Source organism: Lathamus discolor, chromosome 3 (assembly GCF_037157495.1).
Source record: "Lathamus discolor isolate bLatDis1 chromosome 3, bLatDis1.hap1, whole genome shotgun sequence".
Lineage (NCBI taxonomy): Eukaryota > Metazoa > Chordata > Aves > Psittaciformes > Psittacidae > Lathamus > Lathamus discolor.
Window position 1 is genome coordinate 122094565 of NC_088886.1, and position 19967 is coordinate 122114531.

A 19967-nucleotide genomic window follows, 5' to 3' on the forward strand; every position below is an offset into this window, starting at 1 on the left:
AAGAGTTACAGAGCAGCTTAAGGAACCCACTAGCTCACTAGTTCATTACTGATTCTCTCACTTTAGGGAAAAAAATCACCATTTCATGCCTCAATTTTCCTATGCACGATAAAAGGGTATTAGCATTTCACATTCCCTTCAAAGTGGTCAGAAACAGAGATTAGACACTCTACACTGAACAAGAAGAGCTGTTATTGTTTGATATGTCTTGAAATGAGTGTGGCAAAATATGTCTTTGACATTATTGGCCTTTAGATTCAGTATTAAAAAGCAACCTCGATCAATATATCTTGCCTGCAAATGCTACTCGCAAAACCAGGTAAATCTGAACAATTGAGGGGAAAGCAGATTGGCAGAGTGAAACAGTCCTTGCTCAACCAGCACATTTCAGTACATTATTCTTGGCTCTGGCTCCAGCTATTTTCAACAGCACTAAACATTCATTAGATTAAATCAAATGAACCACATTCTTTAAAAATAGCCAGGGCCTTGTTGTGCCAGTTGGAAAAAACAACAACTTTCTTGGGTACTAAACCAGATCAAATCAGATGAAAATAATTTAAAAGAAAATAACAAAAAAAAAAAAAAAAAGAAAAAATTAAAGAAATAAATAAATAAGAGTCATATTCCCTCCCGGCGCAAGGGAGCACAACTCCAAAGAGAGGTTTTTGGCTCCTCACTTCAGCACAGTGGTAGGTAAAAAAAGAACATTCTCAACTAGCTAAAACAAACAAATTAAGAAGAAATATAGACAGCCCAGCACAAACCCCACGCTGAACTGCGGTGTAGGCATATGTTCAGCAAATGTTAGAATATATCTTTCCTGATCCCTCTGCTGTAAACGTCAGGATGGGATGGGTATATGGAAACAAACAGCATCATGGCCCACCAACTCTACTGTAGAGCCTTAAAAGCCATAGCCAGACCTGTTTGCTCTGCTGACATGGACCTCACCGTTATGCTGCGTAACCCATCTCCTCCAAACATCAGAATTCCCCTACTGGCACTAGCCTAACCTTTCTTTCCTAATCTACAACCCATCTTTTATATTTCGCTCCATCCTACAAAGAAGGAAGAGCCTACAAAACAAAAACAAAAGCAAAAAAAGACAAGTTACTTGGAGACTTACCCCCAAAAGTATCTTAAAACGATCATCACATAAACAGCACGAGGTAGACGGATGTAGAGCAGACTGCAGAATAAGATACATAAACTCACTTTCATGTGGTTCAGTCTGTCTCAAGGGAACTTAGAGCTGCCCCCAAAATATTCACATAGGTATAATCTGCAAGAGTTTCATTCACTCTCGGAAGTAGAACAGACCTGTGGAACACATGTGCCCCTTCAATCTCCAGGCTAATTTTGCCTCTCAGATATATTAGAACAGATTCCTACATTGTCTATTTCCTCTGGTTTCGTGGGCACAGGACCAATTCCACTACATATACAGCTTCTTCCTAAGCAGTAACCATTTTCTGACAGTGAGTTGCTTAAGAAAAAAGAAGCTGGTATATAGTCCTACTATGCTGCCATCCTCCAAGTTCTCAGTGTAAGTTCACCTGCCCTAGACTGGCTGTACTGCTTCAGCAAGAGTGGACTTGTCTGACTGGCCAGCAGTACCACCAGATGAGTTACACTCAAGTGAGGCTGCAGCAAAGAGCCTGACCTCACAAACCAGTTAAACGTGAGAGATCCAGTAAGTGAAGCTACGTGCCACGTTATGCTAGTACTGTACGTAGCTGCAGAGCTATGCTAGATGGTGGACGCATCCTGAACAAGCTGGTCAGAATGGAAACACAACCCTTCAGCAGAAGAAAGTTGAAATAAAACTTTAAAGCAGGTTTTGTGTTAATTTCCTGAAGCACTTATCTCCATTAGAGCAGAGACATATCTTTGGTAGCTCCTGCAATACCCAGTGATGGGAGACACAAAGCATTAAAGCGCTGCCTTTTGGACATGTTCTGGCTCCTGTGTTACTGTGTTGGGCCTCAGCAGAGAAATCACGAGTCTATCTCAGCCCATCATGGTCTGCTTTCCAAGACAAACAGGAGCCTCACCCACTTGTGCATGACAAAGGTGAGTTGTTGTTTTAGCAACTACAGGCTAATAGTATAACAAAAGTATTCCCCACTTGCCTGTCTCAACTTGCCTGAGGTCGTTCTATTTAGAAAGTAGAAACCACAGCTAATTTTATCTCTAAATGGCATTTCTTCTCCCTTAGAGTAAGTTGTTACCTGTTTTGGTTGGGGTTTTTCTTGTTTGGTTTGGTTGTTTTTTGGTGTTTGGTGGTTTTTTTTTCTTGTTTGGTTGTGGTTTTGAGCGTTTTTTTTTGTTTTTTTTTTTTTTTTTGTGTGTGTGGGCTTTTTGTTGTTGTTGGTTGGTTGGGTTTTTTTAAAGGAAGAGTATTCAGACTGTTTTCCTGAGATGTTTTGCAGAAGGCGCAAGCTCTGTTCCTCACCTACTCCTTACCTAGTATCCAACACAGTTATGATTCAAGGCAAATTAAAACTAAAATTACAAAAGTGGCACACACCATTTGTGAGTTAGAGGGAAAATGTTCTCGGTTTGGCCAGTCTACAGGAATTGGACTGGAATTAAAATAAAATTCGATGTCAATATTATAAAAGCTTTTCTTTATTGGGGCCAAAATTATTGCATTAACTGCATTTTCCACTTCCCTTTTTTTAATGGGGTAAAAACGCAGAGAAGTTCTTACCAGGCAATATTCAGGATGGCAAAGCTTTCTGATTTACAATACCAGATTTATGACAAGCATAAAAGAATTTGTAAAGCTGTTATTGAAACTTAATGGTGGGTATAAATAACAAGGGCACACAAAACAGGCAGCCTTAGTGCAGAGAACTAAAAGAAAAACCAAACTATTTTTTTTAGCTAGTGGAATGAGTGGCTAGAAAACAACCCCTCTGCTTTTATTAGTGTGGAGCACCTCTGCCTGCTTTCATTCTTTGGTGCCACACACTAGCAATAATGGCATTATTAGGATGCTAGCTCTCTGCCAGGCAGGATGTCTGCTGATGTCCAGTACAGAAATGCTGCTCCTGGGAACATCAGTGAGCAATTGCTAGTCTAGACCAAGTACTCTAGAAATCCCCCTTCTGCTGGATACCATCAGATATTGCCAAAAGATGGACTTCTACACAGTGGCATTTCCAGCCCTCACAGACAGAAAAACCTGTTGTCTTTCTGTGAGAGGGACAAGTACATGATGTCATGGAGTATGTTTTAATTCCTATGTTCAGCCAAGCTCTTGGTATGTAAGAGCTCCACATTACATGATAGTTCCATGAGCACTTTGAATTGTCAAGAGCCAACAGCCCTGCCAAAACCCTTTGTTGCCTGTCTGTCTCTCCCAGGTGCCTGCTCCTTCCTGCTGCTACCTCCGTGCCAACAGAAATGTTTGTGCAGCCTCACAGTGAATCTGATCTGCAAACCGATCCAGGTTAAAATTAACCTAGCATGGAAAAAAAGTGCATTTTATCCCAGATGGGTTCTGTGATCTGCCTTGGTTCTCCTGTCATTGCTGTTCAGATTTTACTGCAAAGCCTCAAGCTGCATGACATACGTGTCACCTGTACTGTTGTACTGTCTTCTGGTTTCAGTGATGCTACTCACTATGGTACATCCTGGCTGCCTGGGTAGGCACAGAACACGTATCTGATGCTCAAAGACATTCAGCCTCCCTTTAATGAGGCAAAATGGGCACTTCCATCTCTCCAACTATCTTTTGCTCAGCAGAGAGAAGCACCAGCCCCCAGTGCTGCTGAGATCAGGCCCATCTCTGCTGTGCCTGCATGTCCTGTAGCATGTTTTATGATGGCAATCAGCAAGCTGACGGGGAGTGGAATGTGCATTTTTGCATACTTATGTGAAGAAAGACATAACTTCAAAATAAGGAAAGGCTGTAGCAGATTGAACATTGCAGTATATACTTATATAGCTCCCAGGTGAAGACTATGTACAAAGCAGTTCTCCTGTGGAATAGCACTGTGTATGCACAGCACAACTACAGCAGACTTGTCTGAACAGATGTGCAATGGCCATGAAGACTACTGGGTGTAAATCCTGAACTACCTTCCCCTGCCATCCACGCACAAAACTTTTTTTTACTGAGCTTTTTCATGGGTTTGAATGGCCTTCCTTTGCACCAAGAGCACCCTGAGTGGTTCATGCTTCATGAAACTTAATCTGACTTTTGCAGTCACTGGAAGGAAAATGTTTTTATTTCAATGAGTAAGAGTCCTGCAGAGTTAATTCTTCCGTGTTTTTCTGAAGAATGGCATTTGGCTTTTACGGCCAGAATCTGTTCTGTGATACCTAAATGCAATTCCCATAGATTTCCAAGGAAACCGGGTATATATTCCTTGGCAAAATGCAGCTATTATCTTAAAATTCTGAAGATATATGAAATCTACAGGGAAAATAAAGAGCTGGGTGCAGTCTGGAAGGAGTAAAACTGAAATGTATGAAGACCTAAAAATACTTATTTGAAGTGTATCTTGAGTTGAAAGATTTCAGTGTTCCTCCCTAATCTGGAAAATAGAAAAATGCCCTTGAAATATGAACACTGTGTGCTCCTTTTAAACTTATAATCCCTTTGGTTTACAAAAGCAAAGGGCAATAAAAATTATAGTTTGGAATCGGGCAGTTTAATGTTATTGGCAAGAATTATGGAACCTTAGGTTCACTTCATGAAAACAGGAGTCACCAACACATGTGTGCTGCAAATTGTCTTGCTTAAGATAAGAAGACAGGGCTGCTCTATCACATGAAGTGTTGGAGAGTCCATTACTATTGTTTCTGTTGGGAGGCGCACGTTAGAGAGACTGGAGGCCATCCCAACCTTTCCTGCAACATGCAAACAATTATCTCTCGCTATTTTTACACTGTGGAAAATTTAATTTGTATTTTGCAAACTCTAGAAAGGAAAAAAGTACTTATTTCATTGCATCACAATTCTGAAGAATCAATAATTATTTAGTGCATTTATGCAGAATACATGATACATACATAGAACAGCGCCTTTTAATAAATGCTCAGGACATCCAAAGGCAAGAATGCCTTAACCTCCATTAGCCTGTTCTGAACTGTGAGAGACTTATTTAAACAGATTTAAGGAAAATATAGTTAAGTATGGACCCTGCCTTAAAAAACCCACCCACCCAACCAAAAAAAACCTTCAAAAAATACAATTCTGGAGTTAAAGGCAACATTTGTAAGAAGAGATAGATAGTATCTTTTGTGAGACTGGTTAACAGGAACAGAAAAAGTACATTGGCATTTATGTAAATAATCTCCTGCCATAGACTTCTAGACCATCATGTGACAATAACATTAACTCCACTTTTTATAATTCGGGATTAATCTGAACTAAGTAAAGTTTACGTTGGTTAAGGCTCTTTTGCAAAATGCGTAACCTGGGAATAACTGCCCTGACAAAATGCTTGCATAAATAACAGGAAAATCAGGCTTCTTGTGTCAGGATCGATATATCAAATCTGGGCAGTGTGCTGAAGCAAATATACATAAACATAATTTCAATTACTTGACATACATTATTTAATACACATGTGCTTTGTACTGCAGTTTGCATAGCTCCGGCTCAGACTGGTCAGGGAAATGGGATTTTTAGCAGAGCTAGTTCACTTCAAAACATACTCATAAAATATTTGTTCAAGATTAGCAACGGAAGGACCAGCCCAGCAGTGAACAGACCTTTCAGGATGCAAATACTGCATATAGGATTAGTCCCTTTAGCTGTCTGGAAGCTGAAAGAGTGAGGAGGCAACATTTTGGGGAAGCTGAAATCATCAAGTACTTGCGTTATGGCAATTCTTGCAAGTACTAATTATAGGGTAACCTCTGTCAGGATGCTATTAAAACATACATCCACAGATTGACATAAAGTTAGAAGAGATTTCAGGCATGAACCCAAAATTAGCAGCTTATTTTTCCTTCATGCTTAAACTTTAAGCATTTCAGGGAAAATGATCAGGCAGTAAGTTGCAGCGTACTGAACAAAGCAGAAAACCATGAGGAACATAACAATGAATGGTGGCTCACTGAAGCTGGTTATACAGCAAAAAAGCCTAGGCAAACAACCCAGATCCTACTCTTCCCCCCATAGTCCCAGATGGATTACAGTCTGATGTCCATCTGTGAAGCTGCTAAATTTAGACTGGCCCCAGAGGAAACACAAGACACAAGCTATCCACATGCTCCCATTGCTCTTTCAGGACCTTCCTGTTAGCTTGATGGGCCAAGCACTACAGAACAACTGCCCCCTTCCCACCATACTACATGTATTTCAAGACACACGACTAAATACAGAGGAAATAGATTTTACTCAAGGAGCTATTTTTATACCCTTCCTCCAGGCTGCTTGTTTCTCACTAGTGGGGTAGAGGCTTGGAGATGTTATAGTTGCTGGCTTCAGGTCAGGGCTAGTATAAAACCTCATCCTACAAACTGAACTCTACTCCACCTGCTTGCTCTGGTGTCTGCAGTGCACTGGGGGACCACAGCTCCAAGGAGGAGAAGAAACAGAAAGCATCTGTAAGGTTCCTGTGCACTTAATAAAAAGAAACGGGCATCACATTCAGACCATTCACCTATTCATTTATTCAGTAGAACTGCCTTTGGCCTTTGTGATGTCCCAACAGTTGGGACATCAATATGTGAACAACAAAAACTAAAGACTCCTTTTCCAGCATGTCTTTGAAGACAAGCTGGGAGAAAAGACCAGTGCAGTCTTGTTTGTCCAGGTGTGCACAGCTGAAGTGCTCTCAGACTGTTGTCTCTCAGAAGGGGCCAGGAGAGGGCTATGGCCACCCACCCATCACCTAAGCATCTAGGTCCTGGCAGCCCGGACTGGCTGGGACCTCCCCTTTGCCTGTGAGTGAGCTGCAGCAAAGGAGGGAGGTTTTTTCTTCTTTGCAGGATAGGGAAAGGGGTGCTCTGGGGCTTCTCAACACCTGCACTGAGGGGTAAAACCCCATCCCATTGCACAAAGCCCTGAATATCTGGGGCTTAACCTGGTCCTGGAAAGCAAGGGCTGGCCCTAGCAAAGAGGGCTGGAAGGCCAGGAGGGCATGGAGAATTTATGACCTTGGTCTTCCACAGAAGCTGTGGGAGGAAGTGAGGTGCTGAGATTAATGCAGAGAGAGACTCTGTGTTACATTATTTTTTTCCTGTGGGGAAGCATGAAAATGCCTTCTAACAATGACTTTACAAGCAAACTTCAGCAGGACATGACAGTCCCAGAGAAACATCAAAGAGCTGGGAGAATGCATGGCTATGTCTCAATGACTTGCCTTCTCTGCCTCATCTTAAAATGCTTAGCCACATCTGCCTGAGTGCTGCTCTCAACACCTCAGACAGACAGAAATAAGACAAGTCAAGAGAGGAAACAGGTCCAGAGAGCCCACAAGAAAAAGCCTTTTTAGAGCTGTGATCTGTCTTCCGCTGCCCTCAGTATCACTGCTGAGTTTCCCCCAAGTTTCCAAGCCAGACCAAGTGCTGAACCCTTTGGCAGCCTTGATGAGCTCAGTTGGCCACAACATTTTAAATCCGCCCCCCCCCTTTTTTTTGTGTTCTTTTTTCAGTGAAAAGAACAGCACAGACATCATACAGTGAAATTTGGGGTTAAGCTCACAGGGGAGTAGGCTGATAAAGTTTTACCCCCTGTCAGAAGGGGAAGCAAAGGCAAAGTAAACAAGAAAATTTGCAGGCTTTCTCTCTTTTAAACAAAGGCTCCTGTGTTTAAAATAATAAAAATCCACTGTACAAAAGCAAAGCAACTTCCCCCAAAATAGCTTTTCCTGTTTTATCAAAGCATTCATCAAAATTGTATTTCTCCACAAAAATAAAGTTCCAGGTAGAGCACTGGAGGCCTTTTACTTTGATTAGATAACAAAGCAGCTGATGCAATGAGTATAATTGACTTTACTGATATGCCCTAAACAAGTCCACATGGCTGAAACTAGCTTGGAATATCTAATGATGCCATACTGAAAATAAGAAAAGATAATGAAATAGAAATACCATGTGAGAGAAATGCAGGTATGCACAAGCCATCAGAACATGGCTCCAGCAGCCTGCATACCGTCTGTGTCCCACGACTTGTAGTTGCAGCAGCTTGCCATGGAAGACAAGTATTTGCTATGCTTGGTCAGGCTGCCTAGCTTATCTAGTGCCTCTGGGGGTGCTTGGACTGACACTGCCTTTAGGGCTTGACTGTGCAAGGACTTGACTATAGGTTTGTCTTCTTGATATACCGATGTACCCAACAGGTATAATCTGTGGTACAGCTGCAAGTCATAATGACATGAATACCCCTACACAGGTATGGCTCATCCTCTCAGGCTTGAATTGGCCTGCCTCTTAGAAACAACAAAATCAGATCTCATCACCCATATTGCCAAATGCTGCTAGATATTTTTTACCTTTTTATTATTTTGGAGATAGCAGAGTCCATGAGGAGATGCAAGTATAGACAGCACCACTTTATGAGTTTTTCTACAGGGCGACAATGAAGCAGGAGAAAGCACAGAGGTCTGGAATCAAAATACTGGTAGGTACAGGAGTCAGGCATCGCCAGATCTCTGTCACTGGGGCAGACATTTCCCAGAGAAGTTTTGATCCCCCATCCCTGGCAGTGTTCAAGGCCAGGTTGGAAAGGGCTTTGAGCAACCTGATCTAGTGGAAGGTGTCCCTGCCCATGGCAGGGGAGCTGGAACTACATGATCTTTAAGGACCCTTCCAACCCAAACCATTCTATGGCTCTATGATTTTGTGATAACAGTGGGGAGAAGCTACAAAGCCCATGGAAATGAAGACAAAGAGCCATTTTTTGGTGAGAGAGAGGAGGGAGACACAGTGGAGAAAAAAACAAGCGAAAGGGTGACCTGATTGAAATAGCAAAGTGGTTTTGAGTTCTTTCATCTTTCTATTTCCATTCCTTTCATGGCTGCATATAGCCACATTTGTATAATGAGGTAGAGCAGTAGTCCCAAGCTGGGCCCCAGCAGCCCTTCGTGCCAGCCCACAGAGAGCTGCCGTGTTACACCATGCTGGTTAGCCAACCTGTTTCCAGCTGCTCCATCACAGTTGAAAAGGAGTAGAACACAGCAAAAACTTTCCTGATGTGATTTTTCTGCATAAGCCATGCCCTGAGCTTGTAACAAGGATGCCATGAGGCGTTAAATGCTGGTAGGAGGGGTCCACATGATCTCTCTTGAAAGGCAGTCTACACCATGAAATTTTGACTGTGAACACCCTTGTTGGAATGGTGTTAGGAACAGAGGTGAGGGTTTGTTTTTTTATTTAAATGCTTCATATTTATATTGACAATGGGAGCCTGAACATTGTTTGCTTGATAGAAACCCCATGACCTGTTTATGTGCCAGCTGAATTGACTGTGATACCTAATGAAATGTTTCCTTTAGTTCAGAGCCTTACAAACATTTTAATCGACTGCTCTTAATTAAGACTTTCAAAACCAAAACCAATTTCTCAGCCTCTAGGAGAACGACTGAAGGTTTAATGTGGTGCACTAAAACTTCTGAATTGTCCTCACACAGCTCCCCCCGGGACATCAGGAATCATTGCCATCTAATATGTTTCACACCAGGGACTGTTTAAAACACAACGGAGAAAGTGCGTGAGCCAATGCAGATCACAATTTAATACTCAACAGGAACAGGGACACAATAAAAGCAGCCTAGACTCTTTTCCCCCACTAAAATACAAGATGTTCTTAAAAACAGACACGTGGGAAGAAACAATCATGCTTTTCCCTACACAGACCACTCTTCTGAGATCAGGAACTGGAGGAAAGAGATTTCCAACCCCAATAAGAGCTAGACTAGCCTCACCAGCTTTGCACACTAATCCGTTAAATGACCTGCTTCTTCCCACAAGGAGTGGTTACAAATCCACAGGTCTCTGCATTACCTCTTTTTCATCGATGCCATTCTGCTCACCAGACTTATTAAATCCTTATTCTTTTTCCTCCTTTCACAGCCCAGCCTGCCATCACACCTACCAGTCTCAGGCTCTCTCTGGCTGTAGGGTCAGGAAGACAACCCCCTAAGAGTACAGGCTATCACATGAGCAGCACCAAAACTCCCGGCCCTCCTGACCAGGTGCTCTTCCACCAGGGCCCATGTCATCCATCTAGGAAGTGCAGGCGAGATGCTCACCCCGCTAACATACACCCTGTGAAACCTATGTTCCCTTTTCAGTTGGAAAAGAACCAACTGCTTCTCAGTTTGCTCTGTTACAAGGACCCACCACTGCCACCGAAGCCTTGCTGTCAAGCGGCCATCTGCCTGCACAGCAAGATGTTTGCATAGCATCTTAAAAAAATATATTCCTCCCCTCCTCCAGAGATATGTACCAGACACAAGTATCCTGCAGGAAGGGTTTGGTTTGGGGCCCTGAACAGGATCCCTTTACATAACATCAGTCCAAAACAAGTGCCATAAAACCTATTTTGTTTTAACACTCTCTTTTTCCTTTAGTGATGGAGGTTGCTTAAAATTACTGCAAGAACTACTCTCGGTTACTCTTTGAATTACACTGTGACTTTGATGATACAAGAAAAATGCTGGGTGAGGGCTCATAAGACAAGAATTTTAAGATCAAGATTTCATCTAAATGTTTTGTGGGCCAAATTCAAAATTGGAATCACTCAGTCAAAGCTAACAGGCTGACACCAGGGATATGCTTGTCGCAGTGAGCTTAATGAATATTGGCTAAGTCATTAAGTTCCTTTCTATCCTTGTGGATTTCTCTTTGAAATTTATAACTGAATACCTCAGAGCTCAATTATAGGGTAAAAGAGAGAAGAATAAAAATCACAGCTTCCCTGTAATCAGCCATGTGGGATTGCTCAATCAGAGCTACATTCCTAGTGTCACAGGTCTTTCTTTTTCCTTCCTTGGAATGCTACTCAGAAAAAAACTCATCCCATAAATTCTCGAGTACAGTAACAGAGACTGCAGATGAGTTTCTTTTACACAATCATCTGTAAATCGCTTGCAAAAGGTGAACCCCAGAAACCTGTTCACTTTTTTCAGAGGGTAACTGCAAACACTCTCAGGTCATCAGAAACCAATCAGGACCCAAGTGCAAGGTCCTACACCTGGGTTGGAGCAATCCCAGGCACAGCTACAGGTCGGGCAGAGAAGAGATTCAGAGCAGCCCTGCAGAGAAGGACTTGGGGGTATTGCTCAATGAGAAAATGAACATGAGCCGGCTTCAGTGTGCACTCACAGCCCAGAAAGCCAAGCGTATCCTGGGCTGCATCAAAAGGAGCGTGACCAACAGGTCGAAAGAGGTGATCCTGCCCCTCTACTCTGCTCTTGTGAGACCTCACCTGGAGTGTTGTGTGCAGAGGTGTCCTCAACATAAAAAGGACATGGAACTGTTGGAACAAGTGTAGAGGAGGGCCACGAGGATGATCAGGGGACTGGAGCACCTCCCGTATGAAGACAGGCTGAGGAAGTTGGGGCTGTTCAGCCTGGAGAAGAGAAGGCTGCGTGGAGACCTCATAGCAGCCTTCCAGTATCTGGAGGGGGCCTATAGGGATGCTGGGGAGGGACTCTTCGCTAGGGACTGTAGTGACAGGACAAGGGGTAATGGGTTAAAACTTAAACAGGGGAAGTTTAGATTGGATATAAGGAGGAAATTCTTTCCTGTTAGGGTGGTGAGACACTGGAATGGGTTGCCCAAGGAAGTTGCGAATGCTCCATCCCTGGCAGTGTTCAAGGCCAAGCTGGACAGAGCCTTGGGTGACATGGTTTAGTGTGAGGTGTCCCTGCCCATGGCAGGGGGGTTGGAACTAGATGATCTTAAGGTCCTTTCCAACCCTAACTATTCTATGACGCTGTGAAAGGAAGGACAGGCAGAACTATACTTGGGCTCTGAGCTGTAGCCAAGTCATGAAAAAATCCAATGTGTATCCTCCAAAGGAACTCAGCCAGCAGTCAGACAGAAGGCTGGGAGAGCAGTCCTTAAAGTCTGCACTTTTACTGTTTTCATCCTCAAGAGAAATCTGTAAAGATATTTCATTACAAAAGGTTGGAAGTGTTCTCTCAGGTTTGTTCTCTTACGTTCACACCACATTTTTCCTTTTGCAATACTTTATGTTAATTCATTACCTAATTTCAAATGAATAGAGTAAAAAAGTGAGGAAGTGGCAGAGCACAAGTTCAGTTGTGAAGTTTGGGTTTGCATCTTCACTGGCTTTCAGTGAGGCTGTTTAAGAAGGATTTTTTTTTTGTTTGATGAGGACTTGCACTGAGGCTCTACAAAAGGCTCTGGTGATGCCACCAAATCTTTCAAGCCGTCATCTATTCAGGTAGATCGCTTCTGTGAGCCACATAATTTAGATTTATAGTCCACCATAACTTATAACAGGACACAGTGATTTGCAATTTCCCACTAAGCAGATGCAACTATGTTTTAATACTTGTCAAAACCTCTGCATGTTTCTATCATGATGGCAAACTCTACTGTTAGAATTGTTAAGTTTTGTGAATAAATGCTTTCTGTTTTAGAAATTATAGTGCTTGTAAAAGCAAAGAATTTTGTCTCCTGGTAATTGCAGGCAAAATTAACCTGCTTTTCTGCAACTGTGTATGTATACTTGAAACAGACAGGGGACACCATTTGATGTTGTTATAAGATGAGCCAGCCTTTGTTTTGGGTTGTAGAGAAAGGCCAGAAATTTTTCAAGGGTGGGATTCTAAGTCCAACACGTGCCTAAGGCTACTGAAAGTATTAAAGGACACAAATATCAATAGTCAGAAGGTATTTATCATGCTAATCCTTCCAGCATCTCATGATACCAGCAGGCTCTTCCAATGGCTACTGAATTTTCCCCTTTAAACTTACCACTCCTTCTTTTTTCCCAGCATCTGTTCATTCAGTTTAAACAATTTCCTGTTTTCCTAATAGAGGAGAACTGATTAGACACAGAACCTATTTGCTGTACTCTGGCCAAAACTGCGGATTGAGTGGTTATTTTTATTATTTCTAGCAGCACTTCTGGAGATCCCATTAATACTGAGGCTCCCTGATACAGCTTTGGTATGCGCAGGAAGAAAACTGAGGCTGGGTGGGAAGGAGATGTAAGGAAGTAACATGAATACATGGCTGGAGCCAGCCAGCCCCAGGCTGACTCTGCACCTGCTTTGAGATGATGGGACAAGAGCCAGCTCCAACCTGGAAGTAGTCACTGCGTGCTACATGAGATAACCTGCCCCACAGGCAGGCACAGTGTGCTAGCGCAGACACAGTGCTATGCTGACGCAACCTGGTGACTTCCAGGCATCAGTCGGCTCTGGCCCACCAGCCACAGCCTGGCACTGTGCTTGTCACACCATACCTGTGGTGCAGTTGTGCCCTGACGCTCATGCAATTGTCCCAGAAGCAGAATCCCCATGTTTCTTACCAGTCTGCCCCCCCCTGCAGCACGGTCTCCATCCTCCTCAGCATTTCCTGCATCCCTTTCCACAGCCTACTCCTGTAATTTCTGGTTTAATTTCAATTGAGGAAAAGCTCTACAACCTAGCGCACTGAAATGAAGGTTTAGTGGTGTCTCACAGCGTCCTTCCGCAGAGGACACGGGCCTGACTGCTGGACCATGCACCCAGCAGACACGTCTCTGGCTTCCTGTGAGTCATGCCAGGCAGTGACTACTGTTATGCAGACCAGGCTGATCTTCAGTTTTACCCAACCCTTCTGTTTATTCACAGATTTAATTTGCATGTAAGCAATTGCAGTGCTTCTCAAAAGACAGCTGAGGACCAGGACAGGCTCCTGTGGCAGCAGGAGTAGGGAAGGGCTCCGGCATGCAGCAGGAAGGAGACACAGCAGTGGGTCTAAGAAGTGCATGATGAGTTTGGAGTTTGCATCACAGACAGAGCTGATGGCCAGCACTGACTTCACCTCCTCCCTCTTGCAAAACAGGGCAAAGGGAAGCACCTAACCGAATGAGGCCTGCTGAGAGGGTCAAATCCAAGAGCAAAAGCTGAGCTCTCCTCCTCAAGGTTTAAATCAGGCGGCTCTCTAAGGGAAACCCTGATTGCAGACCCTTGCCCTACCACACTGCTCTGCCCTGGGGATGAGCCCCACTCCCAGCCTCCACAGTGGGAGTGCAGGCAAGGAGCAAGGATGGAGTACAGCCCAGTTTCAGTGCTTTTTCTCAAAACAAAGAAAACCACCAAGCTTAACTTGCTCAAACAAGAATAGATTGAATACTATTTCCTTTAATACAGAGGCAAAATATTTTAAAAGCCACTTCATTTTGGGGGCTTGAAGTCGGGAGTGAGATGACTGGAGCCTTTCCTCCCTAAACCTTACTTGTGTTGTGCATGGCCAAAAATGAGGGCACAACGAAAAGGAGAAATGCTCCGGATGCCCTGAACTGGACTTGTTCTGATCTATCAGACTGAAGTGTCTCCTGTGCCTGGTGCATGGATGCTGTATGTGGGACATACACTGCTCAGAACAGAACATCAACTGAATAGGCTACAGACACCAAAGAGACAAACAATATTTCACCATTCATTGTGGGTGAAGCCCACGCTCTCAGGATAATAGCAGGGATATGTTTTGTTGCTAGTTATAAAGGAGTCTTTCCCCATTGTACTGTGCCATTACATACAATGTCTCCAGTTCACATGTCAATAGTGTACCAGTACTCACTGGTGGCTTCTTTGCACTCCTTTGCAATAATAGACAGGCAACAGGGATATACTAAAAGACCACGCATTAGTGTGCATTGTGGCACTCATAAAATAACATATCCACAATTTGGGGAGTATACAACATGACTTTTCCTCCCTGTAGATTTTTAGGCACTGAAAACAGTCCCTTTGTTGTTTAAAGGTCTTATTTTTATCCAGACTCTCCAGACAATAATGACCACCACACAGCAAAAGACGCACATGTACAAACATTGATTCATGGAAATGGAGTTAGGCTAGCACTGTGCCCATTCACAGAGATCCGGTAACAAAACTCACTAATGACTAAACAGCTTTTTACCCACGCTGACTGCAAGAGCAGCCCAAGCAGCTTTGCACTTACATGATACAAAAGGGGAAATCCAAAACAGTTTTAAACCCTCCAGACTGGGTCCTACCTTTTCCTGAAGGGAAGAAGCAATCCATCTCCACACTGCTGCGGGAATGGGAAATGCAGAGAGCGCTGCTGGGGACCAGACCCTCTTGAGGCGGGCTCCGCTCCGTGGTCCGGACCAAACACCAGCCTGGCCGTTCGCTTGGCCTCTCCAGCAGCTCCACAGTCTGCCCCACCTGAATGCTGAGCTCGCTGCTGTGGCCTGCAGTGAAGTCCTGGAGCACCACCGTTAGTTCACACCCTCCAGACAACTGCCCAGGTTCAACAGGGAAAAAAAAGAACAGGAACAGAAGTTAGGGAGGGTAGGATGAAGGCAATCATCTTTGCATCATATTTACACTGGCAAAGACAGGATTTGTGTTCCTTAGAAGCCAAGTTAATAATTTCTTTTGTCAAAGTTCAACATGTTGTGCCCCTGGTTTCCTTTACTTCTTATTGATTCTGCTGGGCTGAAGCGAGATATCAAATCTACCCACCCAGTAATGTACTGAATGCTAGCTGCGGGTCAGTTTTCTAGCTGTGACTGCCCATCAGAAACCTTGCTTTTTTGTTTATTGCTTTAGTTTCTGGGGTGACTTCTTAGACTGGCAATAGCCCAGGCTGCCTCTACGCTGTCCCTCGTGGCAGGACAAATTCCAGCTCACCTCTACAGCATGAGTTAGACACATTCCCCCATGCTACCACGGTAGCGAGGGAACAGCTACACTTGATTTTTTTCTTTTGCAAGGCAAGAAACATGCTCTCATCTTCCCAAGCTTGCTTTAGGGACCTCTTGTGAGACTAGAGAATCCTGGAGGGGCAGATCAGAAAACCTTCTCTCTGATGGAAAGCAGAGGTGTAAATACATAAACGCAGAGTGACTGATTATGTGCTGACTTCCAGGATTTGTATCTAAGAATAAATGTATCGTCTTACTTCCGTACTGAGCACTGGCAGCCTGCTGCTTTTCTTCAGCCCACACCCTGCTCTGACTCTTGGTGAACAATTCTGGTCTCTGTTTAATCATAGCCTCTATATAACCAGAGACTGGATATATAAGCACTTGTGCATATAGCAGAACAAAACAGAAGCAGTGATTGCGTAAGCAGCAGAGGTAACAAAGCTTAGTTTTTTACAGGCTTTGGATCTCAGAGCTGGATTCTTGGGCGTCTAAAAAGGTGTGAGCACAAATCTAAGCTTCTTTCTGGTGTGAGGAATCTTTCTTAATAATGTTCCACCGCAATGTGGATTTCTTGGTGTCTGCCTATCACTAGGGACCCTCCTTTCAGTATTCCTCCCCTATGTGCTGCCTGCTTCCCTGAAGCATGCAGGAATCTTTGAGGTTCTTATTCCAGTGTCAAGTTTGATAGAAGTTATTTCACTGATGCAAAAGTTATTAACATGAGAATAGTAAATAAGCTGCTCCAAAACAGTGTAATACCATACACCTCATTTTCTTAGGATATGAGGCTAAACCCAAGCACGTTATAAAATGTTTTTAAATGTTTTTAACTTGTAAATCCAACTGAATTGGGAAAAACTTTGTAAGAAGATGCTGAGTATCTCTGTGAAAACTGGGATCTGTTTATCAGCTTGAATGGGGGAAACCTTGAGGACAGCACTCTCATCTCTACAGACTTCACTCTTCAGCTGGTACAATCACAAAATCCCTTATCTGAGCCCAAACAGCCCTGAATGCATACTCCTGTGGAAACAGCCTGCCTCCCCACTCAGTGGCATAGGGGTTTGTGTGCCCAGTGCAGGGGTGAAAGAAATTCCATTCACAGGGGTGACATTTACAATTACAGAAAGGGGTCAGTGGACAAGGACTGGTTCTCACCTGTCCTGTGTCTCTGCCGTAGACGAAATGCTAGATTTGGGGAAGAAGAAGGAAATATTTCTCTGAAAGATTATTTGTAAATAAATAGAAAACACAAACAAAACAAACCATGGCAGCTGTTCCAGGCCATTCAGACAAAGTGCTGGCATTAATCCTGGCAGAAAGAGCTCAGTGCATTGATGAAAGCACACAAGAGATCAGTTTATCACCTAGCTATGCAGTTTATCAGCAAACCCACCATTCATCACACTGACGTAATCTCCCCATAACTGGAATACAAACATTCACATGTATGCTAAGAATAAGTTATTGCTATAATATTTGCTGAGGGTTTTTTGCTATGGATTGATTTGAGGAGTAGGAAATCTTTCTGATCCAATATGGTATTTGATTTAGTGTGGCATGAGATATTTAAGACACAAGAATAAAAGTGATTGCTTCTTGGCAAATCTACTGACAAATCTTACCAAATGTGATGAATTTCCCCTAATTCTTCTCCTAGTCCATGCTAGGTAATATTTCTATCCACCACATTATGCTATAGATATTTTCTCTGAAAATAATTATCTCTCGTTCTTTTAGGAGAAAACATGAACAGGTACTCTCTGTACCTACTCTCCCAGAGGTGTATTTCAAGCATCTGCATGTCCTGCACTCCAGCACCACTAGGTGTCCGTGTTTGCCATCACACAGCAAGGCAATTTGCTATAAAGAATTAACTCTCGTGCCTTCGAAGTGCTTAACCAAGTACGATGTGCGGTGTCTGGGCATGAAGAAGCTGGTTCAGACAGGATTCCAAGACCCACCACCTCCAATGATATAGGCAGAGGATGTTCGGGAACATAAAAAAAAATAAAATAAAATAAAATAAAAAAAAATCTTCAGATGGTTTGTGTTGCTTTTTGAAAAATAACTGATTTTTATTGCTTAAGGAGGAAAGGCGAAAGAGCCCTGAAATATTCCAGGGAAAAAGGCCTAGTGAAGGCAGCTTTTCAATTTCAAACTAACAAGGCACTTCCCAGGGAGCATCAGCCTAGGAGACCTGCTCCCTGCCTGCAAGGCTGCCCTCCTCACTGTGGGCTGAGGAGCAGCTGACCTCAAATCGGTTTATCTCAGACCTTTGTCAATTCCCTCTCAAATAACTCAACATCTGTGGTACAAACAGATGCTTCGATTGGGGCAACACCTATAAGCATTATCCCAGAGGAAGCAGGTGTGCTGTGTGACCCTCAGGTACCATCTATCCCTGAGCTCGTGTTTTCTCCGATTCATTGAAAATAGTGATTTAATATAATGAGAACTGGAAGCAATCATCCCCTCTAGGAACTGCTTGGCACCCAGTGTGATCAAGCTCTTCCTCAGCAGGGGAGATGCGCATACACACTGGCTTTAGAAGCCTACCTTTGATGTGGGAGGGAGGGAGATAACTTCCCTCAGCCTCCTAGAAGCCACTATCGCCTGCTCCTCCAACATCCTCGGGATGGAAACATGGACCGGCGTTTCCCCAGGTCCAACTCGCTGGGTGGACCATGCATTTTCAGGGAAAGAACCCCTCTTTGGCAGGAGGAATTAAGCAGGTTCCCTTTTACAGGTGCAGGTAGTAGGTGCAAGCAGATAGCTCAGGCAGGGGCCCACAGATCATTTTTAGGTGACAGACACAAAGAACAGAAAAGGAGTTCTTCTTGCCTTTTGCCCAAGAACTTCCAAGTATTTGCCATGCCTCTTCTGTGTCTTACATATCACCACACCACAAAGAACATTTACTTACCAAATTAACTCACAGCAAAATAAACCCTCTAGAAACCTATATAATACTAATACATATACAATTTGTAAGCCACTGAGGAATAATGCAAATACGTCTGATTCCTGATGACAGAAATCCTTTCACCTATGAAGTGATCCCTCAAGCTATTAGTTACTTCATTTGTTCTGAAAGAGTAATTTTCCAGTCTCAGAGAAGTGCATTATGCTTCTCTCTACATCGGAGCATGCAACTTGGAATACAGACGGGCTGCTGGTTTCTCGCACATACTGCGTTCGGTTTGGAAAGAGAAAGAACATAGAGAATGCCCTTAAAGTTGAACTTCACAGGTAAATGGCTTCATGTTTTAACATGTAATGTTCACTTTTATTATTCCTGTGATAAAACCCACTGTTAAAGACACTGACTGGATGCATTTAAAACCCAGCCAGCAGTCTAAGCTGTGTATGGCACAAGAAGACCATGGAGAGACATAAAAGTGACAATGCAACATGCCTCTGCAGAGCACAAGGCGTAACTGAAAGGCCTGACACAGGGACAAGTTTAATGAATTACACAGCAAGCAACAGCCTTCAAATCAGGAAGAAAAGGAAACAGAAGCAAATAGCAAAATGTAATGAGGAAGCAGGAAGGCCCCAAGCAGTCTGGAGTGAATGTGCCGTATGTCCTGAGAGAAGCTAGCAGGAGCTCCAGCCTGTCTCCACAGTGCCTGCCTTCAGCAAACCATCTCCCATCATCTGCGTTCACTTGTTCCTGGGCTAGAAAGCATCACTGTGCATTCAGTGTGTACATGTTTTCCTCAGGATGTTCTAAACATATCAGATCTGAGCTAGAATGGAGCCCTGCCCTATGCCACCAGTGCAGGCAGGGACCAAGCTGTGCAGCCATTGAAAACTCCCCTCTCTAACACAGGACACTGCTCACAAACCTCTGAGCATTGATCAGAGCAGTTCACGTCAGTTACGCCATGGACTCTGGTGCATGAGTTTTGTCATGACTTACAGGAGCCTTTTTGCTTCTGGGAACACCCAACCAAGTGCCTGTCAGCTGTGGGAAGGTGAAGAGCAAGCAGCCAAAATGATCCCAGGCATGGTCACATCCTGCTGCACGGGCACCCAGGCTGCTCCAAGTGCAGGAGACAGCTCAGATCCAGGAACCAGCAGATACTAGTTAGTGCAGGATTACAGTGAGATGGTCTTTCCTGTATCACAGTAT

The 19967-nt window shown here is 43.6% G+C and overlaps 1 protein-coding gene across 12 annotated transcripts in view; it reads right to left on the reverse strand.

Moving 5' to 3' along the window:
• The window catches only part of KALRN (kalirin RhoGEF kinase), a 521871-nt gene that overhangs the window by 84298 nt on the left and 417606 nt on the right, over nt 1–19967 (reverse strand). For 11 of the 12 annotated variants that reach the window (XM_065671413.1, XM_065671394.1, XM_065671393.1 and 8 more), the window contains 2 exons: nt 16988–17017; nt 15173–15419 (listed from right to left, as the gene is read on the reverse strand). In XM_065671413.1, the coding sequence (XP_065527485.1) occupies nt 15173–15419; nt 16988–17017 (277 nt within the window). The remainder of the gene's footprint in view (nt 1–15172; nt 15420–16987; nt 17018–19967) is intronic. The other variant, XM_065671396.1, reaches the window with a different exon arrangement.